Genomic DNA, 12,214 nt, shown 5'->3' with positions numbered 1-12,214 from the left:
CTGTAGGGGGAACCAGGTTGGAGAGACACTTCTTGGGCAGAAGAGAGAAAGGATGAATGGTTTATTGGGCTGGGGCTGCAGTAATTACCCCGGGGAGACATTTCTCTCCCCAGCACCACGGATTCCGCACGGGCGGGGACAGGGGGCTTGGCTTAAGGAGGAGGTCGGGTGCAGAAGGCGGGGCTTCTGTCAAGCCCCGCCCCTCCGGCCACGCTCCGGAGGCGCTTCCCGCAGCTCAGCCAAGCAAGCAAACTGGCCCTGGCCCTGGCCCTGGCCGGGACTCCTCCAAGAAAGCACGGCAGCCTTAGTGCCCAGGACAACACTCCAGGTCTATAACTCTTGACAGCATCCAGAAAGGACCTGAGAAGCAAAGGGGCCTTAAGCAAGCTCCAGTGCTGCCCGAGGCTGGTGTAGACCGGTTGTTCTCTTCCACTGCTGGGAAACAGGGAGCTGACTGTGCACAGCATGCTGACCAGTCCCACCTCACCGAGGCCCATGGCAAGAGAGCTTCTAATCAGACATAATAGGTCACAGGCTCTAGATTGGCACCTTCTCTCCACATCCAACACAGTTTCCTCAATGCCTCCTAGACCCAGAAATTCACAAAGCCACAAAATACTAGAAATGATCATATCGTCAACAACACACACACACACACACACACACACACACACACACACACACACCTCTACATTCTAGAGAGAAAACAACCAACCATTAACAATGGTTAGGGAACCCAGCCAGACTCATGGCAGTTATTCCATGTAAAAACCACCCATTCAGTCATGCCCCAGGGCTAAAAGTACACGTGCAGCCGCTCTGTCTGCCAGTGCCCCAGTAGGTATCAGAAGCTATAACAAAAGCCTTCTGGGAGATCTAGAATGATCAGGGGATCCTGCACAACCCAGGAAAAGCCTGTATCTTAGATGCTTTCTGTCACCAACAAATCTTCCCAGGAGGACCACTACAGCCAGGGTGTGGAGCTTCTGCACAGACCCCTGAACTCAGCTCTCTCCTGATCTACATACCTCCTCAACTCTTAACTTCATTCCTGGCCATAACACTATTCAGTCAGTTCCAAGTTGACATACCCATCCATACTAACATACATGGTAGTCCCCTTTATGCTGAAAGCTACTGACTCAGAAATAAGCTGAGGTTGGATCTTCCTTTTACTGGCTCCTGGGGGAACTGGGAAGGAACTGGAGATCATCAAGAACTCAGAAACCAGGACTGGGACAAAGAGGTCCACAGCCAGAAAGGTGTCATGTCCTCCATCCATTAGGTCCCAGGTGTGCTGGTCACCGCATGCATACCCCACAGTGACATCAGGTGCAGAAGTGTCAATGGTGTCTGGCAGGTGGGTTGGCAGGTTATGTAACGGGAGTGGTTGGGGGAGGGGAGGGAAGTGGGAACGTACTCAGGAGGGAGGAAGGGCAAGGAGAGACTGGTGGAGAAGCAGAGAAGCAAGTGTCCATGAAGAGAGATGTCCTCACACTAGAGAACCTTGGAGCAGGAGGCAACCTGGCTAGCCTCCAGCCCAGAGAGAAGTCCCAAGGGAAGCTAGTTCTCTCATCTCCCCCATAGTTAAGGTGAGCAGAGATGGGGTCAGTCATGACAGATTGCTTCTTCTTCTTCTAGCTTTCCTTAGCCCCTTCCTTCCTCCCTGAAGCCTTGACAATCTCTTCACCACCTCCATCAGTGCCCCATCTCATCCTCCACTGCTGCCCCCATCTCATCCTCCACTGCCGCCCCCATCTCATCCTCCACTGCCTTCTATCCCAACGAGATACCCCCAAGGAGATGCTCATGCCAATACAGCACAGGTCTGTCAGGTCCCCGTTATCTTGACCTGTGCCCCTGTAGCATTGGGGGCTGTGACGAGCACCTTCTGGGAGATCTAGAACTGTAGAAGGATAAAGCATCCTGCTTTCCTCTTCCCTCCCTCGGCCTGGCTTCTGCTCCTAGCCAGCTCCTGGGCCCTCCTCCCCACCTGCCCATCACCCCCCAGCCAGTACTTCTCTCTTTCTTGTCTACTCTTCACCACACAGGGCACCCCTCCATCACACCTGGCCCCCCTTCCTAACTCTCTCTTTATGCCTCACAGCATTGCCTAGAATGACCATGTTCTGTGTGAGAGTCTTTGGAAGCAGCACTGACTGGGCCTGAGAGGTGGGAGAAGACAGTGAGGAGGACAGGGGCGAATGAAGAGGGCTAGAGAGGTCCTGAGGAGGCAGAGTTGAGATCAGGATGGTGCAGGGTGAGGATGTGGGAGAAGAGAAACCGGGGAGTACTGCATGGGGCGGGCATGGCGGTTGAGACACCATAGAGAGGGACTATGAAGGGACACAGGCACAGTCTGAAGAGGCTGCTCCTGAGGAACGGATGGAACAAAGTAGTGGCATATGGGGGGGGGGGTGCTGAAAGACCGGATATGACATGGGACACAGAGATCAGGAATCTTCTTGCAGACACAGAACAATTGTGGGAAAACAGACAGTGTAGAAATGGGAGGCATGGATGGGACAGGACGACAATGTGGGCTTAGAAGATGATGGAGGGACAAAAATGGAGCTGACCGTGACAGGTGATGGACAGTCAGCGAGGAGGATGAGGGACTGAGAATGGGAGCGGATGGGTTGGAAGTACGGAGACGGGAGGAGGCTGTGAGGGGTAGTGAGTCCGGAGCAGATGTGACAGGGGCATGGAGGGCCAGGGTGCCCAGGTGACAGAGGTGCGGAGATGAAGTGTCCAGAAGTGGAAGTCATTAGGCTTGGGAAATGGGAAGGGGGTCCGAGATGAACGGTGGTGAGGTGTGGGGATGGGGGCTGACAGGCACAGTGTGGGAAGAAGACAGGACAGAGATGGGGGTGATGGGGGCTTAGCTGAAGGACAAGGTGCAGAGAGAGGGGAGCAGGGGAGTGATGGATAATCTAGAATGGGAAGTGATGGGTCTCTGGGGTGGAATGTGAAGGGGGGCTGGAAAGCAATGGGGGCTGCTGTACAATGAAACATGTGGGGGACGTGGCAGGAAATGGGGCACCCAGCATAAGTGCTGTGGGGTGCAATAATGTAAAGTGACAGGCTCATAGAGTCTGAGGGACAGAGACAGGAGGTGACAGGTACAGAACTGGGAAGAGACGGCCTACTGAGAATGCTGGGACAGGCCTCTGATATGAAGGAATGAAGGTCTGAGACTAGACATGGGAAAGTGTGGAGATGAGCAGTGATGAGAGCCAGAGAGGAAGGTGATGGGGTCTGTTTAGGAAGGCAGGGCTCGGAGACAGGAGGGTATGAGGGGCTCGGGTGGCAGGGAGAATGAGTGCGGGGTTGACAGAGGTGAGAGCACAGAGGGACTGGGCTCCAGAGGTGACATGCTGAGGGTCACAAGTAGAAGCAGAGCAGGGATGAGGACTAAGGGTGGGAGGCGGTCAAGAGGGGTCCAGATGATGGGGCGTTAGGCTGAGGGAATCGTTTGAGAAGTGGTGGAAGGCCAGCAATGGATGGGAAAAGGGAAGGTTGCCAGGCAGGCCGAGGTGGAAGGAAGGAGGTAACAGACCAGCCATGGGGAGGTGAGGGTGAGGCAGAGGTGGAGGTAAGACAGACATGAACAGAGCAGGATGGAGGTGATGGGGAAGAGAGATTCAGGGAGGATGCACGGAAAGGATGAAAGGACAGACAGGCGAAGGGGCTCTGGGAGAGGAAGAGGCTAACAAAGCATATGAGGAGGAGAGATAGGTGAGGCTAGGAAGCGCCGGGGAAGACAAGGATGAGGGTGAGCAGGAGGCATGGAGATGGAGGTGAGGGTGGGGCTGGCACGATGGGAGCTGGAGATGGGAGGTGAAGGGGCTCCACCGCAAAGCCCAGCTCCGCGAGCGCACAGTCGGGGTGCGGCCCTCGGGGCTCCCGGGGCCTGGGCGGTGCACCCGAGACCCCCAGCCAGTCCTCTGGCGTCTGGGCGCCACTTACCGTGCCCGCTGCGGGTGAGGAAGGGCATGCGGTTGATGGCGATGGGCACGGTGCCGTGCTTGCTGTGGAAGTGGTGGACGTGGTGGGTGGTGCTGAGGCTGGACGAGACCCGGGCCCCCTCGGTCGCCCCCAGCAGCAGCAGCAGCCCCAGCAGAAGCGGCAGCAACGGCGGCGGCGGTGGCGGCGGCGGCAGGGGCCCGGCCAGGGCGGGGGGGCGGCGCGGGCACCCCCCCTGCCCGCTTCCCCCGGGGGGCATCTCGGCCCGGGGGCGGCCACCTCACAGCCCCATGGCCGGGGGCGGGGACGCGGGGCTGCGCGGCCCCGCGAAGCCCCCCTCCGGCTGCTAGCTCCGGGAGGGGGGTAGGGGTGAAGCGAAGGAAAACCAGAGCCGGAGCCTCAGTCCGGAGCCAAGCAAATCAACTGGATCCCGCCGGGGAATTCGGGGTGCGCGCAGCGGGAAGGCCAAGGTCCGGGGCGCCTGGGTCCATCGCGGGCGGCTAGGGGTCCCCCCTCAGGCTGGGGCCGGGCCGGCGGCGCAGAGGACCGTCAGCGGCCAGCGGGTGGGGGCATGGTGCTGGGGAGGGGACGGTAGGGAAATCCTGCAGAAAAACCCAGCGGGGCGGGAGATGGGGTGCGCAGAAGGAACCGAGGCCCGGCTCCCCAGAAAGCAAGAGCACCGCGGAACCGACCCGGCGCCGATGCCGCCCAACGGAGGCCAGGGAAGGAAGGAGGGAGCGGCCGGGGGAGGGGGGGCGGGAGGAGGGGGAGGGAAGCAGATCCGGGTGATGGGGGGGGGTGAGGGGAGAGGAGAGGAGGGGAGAGGAGAAGAGGGGAGCGGGGCCAAGCAGAGGAAAGGCGCGAGCCTGCGAGATTCCGGCGGAGAGATGGAGGCAGCGGAGTGTTGCTGCAGAGGCTGAGAGGGCTGGAAGGGAGAGGGAGGGAGGGACAGAGGGAGGGAGGGAGGGACAGAGGGAAGGAAGGGAGGGGAGGGGAAGCGCAGGAGGAGGGGGGGCAGGGCGTAGGGACCCGAGCGGCTCCCGATCTGCGGGCGGCGCTGGGCAGCTCCGCGGCGAGGCACCTGGCTAGCCCGCTCGGCGCTCGCCTCTCCTATGCACGCGCCCCACCCCTCCCCCGCGATCGGGAGCGCGCTTTCCACCATCACCATCACCACCACCGCCACCCCCCTCCTGGAGAAGGGGCCCTGCTGAATAATTGAACAGGACTGAGGCTTGCAAGAGAAGCAGCTCTCTTCCTCCTCCCCTCCCCTCCCCTCCCCCATCTGGACGAGCCCCAAAAGTGCTTGCTGGTCCAGCACGCAGAGATGTGGCCACAGCCCTCTTCGGCACCCCTTGGAACACATGTGCACGCTGGGTTGTGAACAGGCTCGGTTATAAAAAAACACCCACGCGTCCCTATAGGCACCAGTGTGCCGGGAGACACACAGCTCAGACACATATATGCATGTGTGTGATCAGATACTGGCATACCAAATGCTTACAGAGGCATAATGTGGACACGCACATACATGTTTGGTTATGGGCAATGAATGGCCAACATACACTCCCAACCCCCTTGAAACTCACCCTCTGAGACAGTCATCCATACTCCTAGAAACAACCTATCCAAAGCCCCAAAGGCCCTGGATAGTCACACACACACACACACACACACACACACACACACACACACACACACACACCTGCCTGCCTGCCAAGGTGTTGGCCTACCCTTACAGGCCCTCCTGCTTTCCTCCATCCCTCCGTCCTCCCCACTCCTCCTCCCCTAGTCTCAGTCCCTAGCTCCCCAGGGTTCTCCAGGACAGTTAGTTGCCCAGAAGGACAAAACCTTGTGTGTCCATTTACATCCAGCTGAAGAAGCCATTTCTCTTAGGGGGCATCCTTACACCCTCACACTGGGATCTGCTCTCCAAACTTGGGGGTGGAAGCATTTGTCAGGGCCCCAGAGATCCGTGCAGATAAAATCCCTTCCTCTCGTTTGGATGCAGCCTTCGCACTCACATCATCCTGCTTGGACAAGGGAGAGGGTGCAGTGCAGGAGGCAGAGGAGGAAAAGCGGAGGATGCACAGGGGACCCTGAACAAGTGGGACAGATGAGCAGAAAGAAAAGGCGAAGAGGGGGGGGGAGGGGACGGTGGATCCTAGTTATTGATTCCAGATTCCATTTTGGTGCAAAATTGTCATGGTGATCCCTGAGCTTATGGGTGCAGTCAAGACCCAGTACAAGCCAGGTTGGGGTCTAATGCCTAGAAATCCAGCACTAGCTGATGTAGAAAATCTGCCACAAGCTGGAGTCTAGCCTGGGGTACGAGTTGAGACTGTTTCTGAGACAGACAGGAAGGGAGGGAGGGAGGGAGGGAGGGAGAGAGGAGGGAAGGAAGGAAGGAGAAGAAAGAAAGAAAGAAGAAAGGAAGGAAGGAAGGAAGGAAGGAAGGAAGGAAGGAAGGAAGGAAGGAAGGAAGGAAGGAAGAAAGCAAGCTCAGGACAGCACCTCTGCTGCTGCAGCCACTCCCCCAGCTTGCTGGTTGGGGGGAGGGTATCCACACACACCACACCCTTCAAACATGAAGAACAGTCCTTGGGGGTACCCAAGAGGAGGCTCAAGTGGTGTGTAGCCCCCCCAAGGGAGGAGAGACAGTAGGGTGGGGTTCCATGAGGTCTTGTCCATCTGCCCACTCTCTCCCATCCTTGGGCCCCTGACTCTGGAGTTCACACTGACAAGGCTCCAAGCAGGCAGAAAATTTATGGCCCCAGAGGGAGAGAGGGAGGAGCTGGTGGTGGGAGAGGAGAGGAAGGGAGACCGCCTAGAGGCCAATCAATATTGGTGAGTGGGAACTGGAGAGTGCTGGAGAGTGCTGGGGGGGTGTGGGGGAGACACAGACACAGAGGGTAAGAGCGAACAGAGATGGAGGTGTGCAAGAGATCAATAGAGGCTGACGAGATGAGGGGAGATGGAGAAGCAGCCATGGTGAGAGACTAACAGCCTCTGGGAAGGACTGTCCTCAGACAGCAGGAGCCGGGCTTTGGTGTACGCATTTCCCTCCTCTTCCCTCCCATCCAAGAGTCCCGAAGAGTCCGGTCCCCATTCTTCCTCTCCTTGCTTCTCCAACTGATCTTTTTCCTGCTGGTCTGCCCGAGGTGACTCTTGAGAGCTCCCACAAACCCCTCATGATACAGATGGAGGAACTGAGGTAAAAGGCAGGAAGAGGCTGTGCTGAAGGTCAGGCCTCTCTTCCTCCTAGTCTCCCTCCATCCAGACAGCTCGGAACATCCTCGGAGGACCAGTTCTGCCATGCATCCCCCCTCCCCCCCCCCCCTTCACACACAGTAAATCCCGTTACTCATTTCTGTGTGATAGTGTGTACCTGCACAGGGCTCCAAGAAGGACAGACATGGAGTGGGCACGAAAACCCAGGAGAGGAGAGGCCCCGGGAGGGAAGGGAACATGGCTGGCACCCCGCCCAGTTTCTCACGCTGCCCTTGCAGTAGGGGAGACCTCGGAGCAGCTCCAGGTAGCCCTGGCTCCTTCAGAACAGCGCTGAGCCCTTTGGGGGCTCCAGGCTTCACCCACCTTTTCTTTAGCTCCACAGTTTTGCTCAGGCTATGCCACCAGATACACAGATGGGTGCCAGGAACGATGACACTTCCCAGAGTAAGGCTGGGCCCCCAGCTCTGGTGTCCTGTTTTTCTACCAGACTAAAACTTAGAGAACTTTCTCCTCCCACCTCTGCCCAAAGGTGGAGCAAGTCTCTAGGCATACACACACACCCCTCCAGTTCTAGGCCCTTTCCTGAAGCACAATAGTGAACATGAACAGCTGTACTTAGGCCAGATGCCCTATATCCTGATCAACATGGGTATCACCGCCATCCCCAGAATCCCATGTGTAGCAGGAGTAACCGTCATAGTCAAGGGACCCCTGGTTCCAGCAGAGCTCAACCACTGACCCCTGTGGCTGGAGGCTTGGCGAAGGACCAAATGGAAGGGCTTTGCAGGTGGCACCAAACTGTCTGTGCCAACTGAAGCCAAGTAGAACATACAGCAGGGCTGAGGTGGTCCTGAGCTGGCTGGGAGGTTTAGGGAGGCACATAGGACAGCAGGTCAGATGAAAGTCCTGGGGGACAGAGCTGGGACAGCTGGCCACACCTGAGAACCAGGAAACGCGGGGGAAGAAGGGCTGGACATCTTATCAAAGAAAAAGCCAACAGCCATCCAAGAGCCTCATCCCCTGGAATGACTCAGGGCTCCCATCAGATGATGCAGATCCAGATGAGTGGCAAGGAGCTGGAACCAGAGCCGGAGCCGGAGCCGGAGCCAGGCAGGAGGTCTCACCTAGGCCTGCTGTAACTACCTCCAGGCATCTCCAGGCCCCAGGTGGCTCACTTCCACTTTGAAAAGCAGGGAAGCTTTATCCTCCTGTGTGTGTGTGTGTGTGTGTGTGTGTGTGTGTGTGTGTGTGTGTGTGTGTGTGTCTGGGCATGTGTCTTTTCTGATGTCACTTTGTGTGTGTGTGTCTGGGCGTGTGTCTTTTCTGATGTCACTTTGCTTATCTACCTGCCCCATCCCCAGTCATCAGAAAGGTCAAAGCCTCCGCACCCCTGCCATACCCCCATGTCTGACCCAGCTGCCCTCCCTCTGCTGAGCTGTAACCAGCTGATGGCCACCAACCACTGGGGACTAGAAAACGCTGCCAAAGCTGCTCTCTCTGGGGAGGGGCCTCAACAATATGCAAGCCAGCAAGGGAGGACACTAGGGACTGACCTTGTAGCTCAAAGGGACAACCCGCAGCTGGGATTCTTGAGTTAGGGAGAGAAAGCGGGGACAGCAGGGCCTTTGTCTAGGGAAATCAGATGTCCTGCCATCCCAGAACCAGGACAGGCCACCTGCCAATAGATGGCTCCAGAGACTCCAGCTAGGGGCAGCAACCACTAGCCCCTGTAGTGGTGGTGGAACAGGAGGAAGCAAAATCCCTCTTCCCCTGCAGGCAGTTCCTGGGGCTGGGGCGGGGAGGGGACACTCACGGTCATTGCAGACAGGGCCTCCGTAGGAAGTCATGGTACAGTCACAGGTGAAACCATCCCACTGCTGCAGGCACACGCCCTGGTTGGCACAAGATTCCTCGGTGCAGGTGGTGCTGGGGCCTGGGAAGAGCAAGGAGGAGAAACGCCCTGGCATCAGCCACATCCCCAGGGGCTGCAGAAGTTCCACAGCCAGGCAGAGGCTCTGCCCCTGGTCCATCAAACCAGAAGGGCCGGATACTGACGCAGTGCTGGGGTGGGATGGGAACAGGACATTCAAAGACTGTCAGGTTTGGGACCAGCGATCAGGGTGAGAGCCACCAGGGAGAGCGTGTGCCTCGTCCTTTGCCTGTCCTCCTTGTCCCAGAGTTCTGGGGCCAGGCTTCGGAAAGTCCTGAGAAGCCACACCTAACCACTCAGCCACACTCACCATCGCAGCCCCTCTCCACCTGCCCGATCCGGTGCAGGGCGTCAGCAATGAGGTCTGGGAGGCGCCCATTGAGGTCCACAGAGGCCAGGCAGCCCTGAAAGCCATCCCGAGAGGCCACCAGCTTGGGCAGGTTGCTGAACATGTTCTTGCTCAGGCCACCGATGTACAACTCCCCTGCAAAGGGAGTGCTGTCAGCACCCTGTCCTCCTGGTCCTCACTCCCCTCCCAGGATGCCGCATCCCACCACTGGGTCCTCCCAGACACCTGAAAGACTCGCTCTGGTATCCCTGACAGATACCCCACCAACACCACCCTTTCTCTTCCCTTCCCTTTGCCATCTGTCCGCTCCCCTCCCTCAGAAGCCCCGTTGCCTGCGGTAGTGGGGGTGGGGGGGCAGCTGGAGGGACCCACTCCATGCTTTCTCTCACACGTTTGGTTCCAGTTCCGGTCTGTAATCAGGGCCTTTCATGGATGTGCAGCCCCACATCCCTTCCGCCCCCGCTCCCCTACTTCCCCAAAACTGTTTCCCAAAACAGGTCTCTCTCCACTCAGCAGCCTTCTCTCCTCCAAAGTCCTCCTGACAAGTGGGGCTCTGGGAAGAAGCCTTCCTTGGAGATGCCTAATTTCCCGCATGGACTCTAGTTCTCCTACAAGGGAGGTCCTGACCAACATACATCTAGTGGAGCTTTGGCAGCCCTGGGCATCTTATCTGAAGACTGGTCCCTGGGTCGGCTGCCACTTCCGATTCTCTGTACCACATCGCCCTCTCCTGGGAGCAAGGAGCATTCACAGCACTGTCCTGCCAGCTAGTGGGGGTCTGGGGACTCTGGGGGTGAATTCCCTGGTCTCCGGAGAACTTCCTCAGGTTTTGACAGGTTCAAGTTACATGGACACACATGGGGCCCCGCAGACCTAGGGGGTGCTGTAGGCATGTGCAAGGAGGCAGCATGAATCCCAGCTGGCTCCGGAACCGTCCAGGCCTCACGTCTCCTGTTCCATTGCCCAGCCATCTCCTCCCCCTCCTCCTCCTCCTCCTTTCAGCCACCTACTCTGGGGGCTGGCAATGACTGCCGTAAAGTCATTGGAGAAGACGGGATCTGGTGGGAAACAGTCTGCCCAGTTCTGTCTGAGGGGACTTCACAGAGCCCAGCGAGACCCAGGTGAGAAATGTCAGTCAGACACAGTGGAGAAGGGGAAAGAGGGTTGGGGGAGAGGAAGGAGAAGCAGCCTTGACCCCTTGAAGTGGGGGAGGGAGGGTCTTTCTGGAGAAGGGAAGCTGGGCTAGGGCTGGCCTTCTCCAGAGGCTCCAGCCCCACCTTTGAGATCCAGATTTCGGGCACCATTGGAATGCTGCGTGACAGTCCGGGAGTCGATCTTCAGCGTGTGCACGTTGCCCGGGTCCCTGGACACCACCACATTGTGCCACTGGTTGTCATTGACCGGTTTGTCTGAGTTCCCCTTCATCAAGGACGGGCCATTCCCCAGGTCAAACACGTAGTGGATGTACCTGCCCCACAGTAGGGAGGAGACACTCGATCAGGTGGGGACCGCTGAGATGCCAAGGAAGAGTGAGCTATGGTGGGGCAGGGGAGCTAGGGGCCTGGGAAGGAGGGGTGGAGGAAGAGATCCCATGGGAAGGAACCAAAGCAATGGCAGGAGAAGACGGTGACGTGAAGTCTTGTCCCAGCTCCCTGATGAGTGCAGAGAGGTCACAGAAGTACTTGCTCTTGGGACCCAAGAGGACCAGACAGAGGGGGGAGTTTGGGTGATACAGTAGGAGTCGCCCGGAAGCAGAGTCTGAGCTGCTTGGGGGTGCAATCTTCCAGGGCAAGAGAAGGACTGGGCCTCCTTCTGCAAAGGGGAGCCAGTGGGCAGAGAAGGGGGTAACTGGGAACCCTGGCAAGGAAGCAGCTGGGGAGCCAGCAGCCTGGAAGCAGGGGTCAGCTTCTCCATCTTGGCTGAGGAGGAACCCTCCTGACTGATGGCTAGGGATGTGAATCTTGACCTGAGGTCTGGGTGCCTTGAACATTCCCGAAGGCCAGGGGAGCTGTATCTGGGCCAGGAAGGGGACATCACCACAATGCCCAGCCCCTCACCCCTTGACCAGCTCGATGACAATGAAGTCATTGCCGTTGCCTGAGTTGAACAGCAGAAGCCCGTCGGGGGCCGTGGTCTTGAACTGGAAGAAGAGGTGCATGGAGGCATAGGCTTGGAGCGTAGCCAAAGCCAGGTAGCTGCTACGACTCTTGAAGGTGACAGGATCGGCCACAATGGCACGAAGACCAAAACGAGCATTAAGTTCACAATAGGTGATGTCCCCGTCTTTACACTGGTCCATGTAGGGCTGACCGTTGAACACCAGCCCGCTCAGGTGCCCGATGAAGTTGGAGGGCACCACAGAGATGAACCGCCGCTCTGTCATGATGCCCGTCTCAATGTTGTGGAACTCCAGCCGAGTGTGGGCTCCAGCCATCTGTCCTGCTCAGGACAGAAGACCAATGTGAGGGAACTTAGTATACAGACACAGGGTCGCCTCTGGGCTGGGGCCTTGTGTCCCCAGAAACACCACCTCCTCCCGTGACACAGGGCCACAGCAAGTGGCATCAGTAGATGTCCTGGGCCAGTGCTAACAACCCTCCACTCTGGGAGGAGCTGCAGGAGTCAGTGGAGGGCCCTGGGGTCCAGACCCATAGTCACGACTTCCCCAGGAGAGGTAACAACCCAAGCAGAGGTGAAAACCCAGGCACAGGTCACCAGAAACAAGCCCAGCACCCTGGGTT

The 12,214-nt window shown here is 58.1% G+C and overlaps 1 protein-coding gene across 25 annotated transcripts in view; it reads right to left on the bottom strand.

The window, feature by feature from the left end:
* The window catches only part of Nrxn2 (neurexin 2), a 103,913-nt gene that overhangs the window by 30,352 nt on the left and 61,347 nt on the right, over window positions 1-12,214 (bottom strand). For 21 of the 25 annotated variants that reach the window (XM_076557985.1, XM_076558032.1, XM_015999148.3 and 18 more), the window contains 4 exons: window positions 11,531-11,912; window positions 10,751-10,941; window positions 9,435-9,608; window positions 9,008-9,127 (listed from right to left, as the gene is read on the bottom strand). In XM_076557985.1, the coding sequence (XP_076414100.1) occupies window positions 9,008-9,127; window positions 9,435-9,608; window positions 10,751-10,941; window positions 11,531-11,912 (867 nt within the window). Of the gene's footprint in view, window positions 1-3,969; window positions 4,349-9,007; window positions 9,128-9,434; window positions 9,609-10,750; window positions 10,942-11,530; window positions 11,913-12,214 lie in introns of those variants that run through there. The other 4 variants (XM_076558064.1, XM_076558068.1, XM_076558071.1 and 1 more) reach the window with 2 other exon arrangements.

The sequence above is a fragment of the Peromyscus maniculatus genome, chromosome 1, assembly GCF_049852395.1.
Source record: "Peromyscus maniculatus bairdii isolate BWxNUB_F1_BW_parent chromosome 1, HU_Pman_BW_mat_3.1, whole genome shotgun sequence".
In the NCBI taxonomy this organism is placed as follows: Eukaryota; Metazoa; Chordata; class Mammalia; order Rodentia; family Cricetidae; genus Peromyscus; species Peromyscus maniculatus.
The sequence above is the reverse complement of the archived record's forward strand: the minus strand, read 5'-3'. Positions and strand labels throughout refer to the sequence as shown.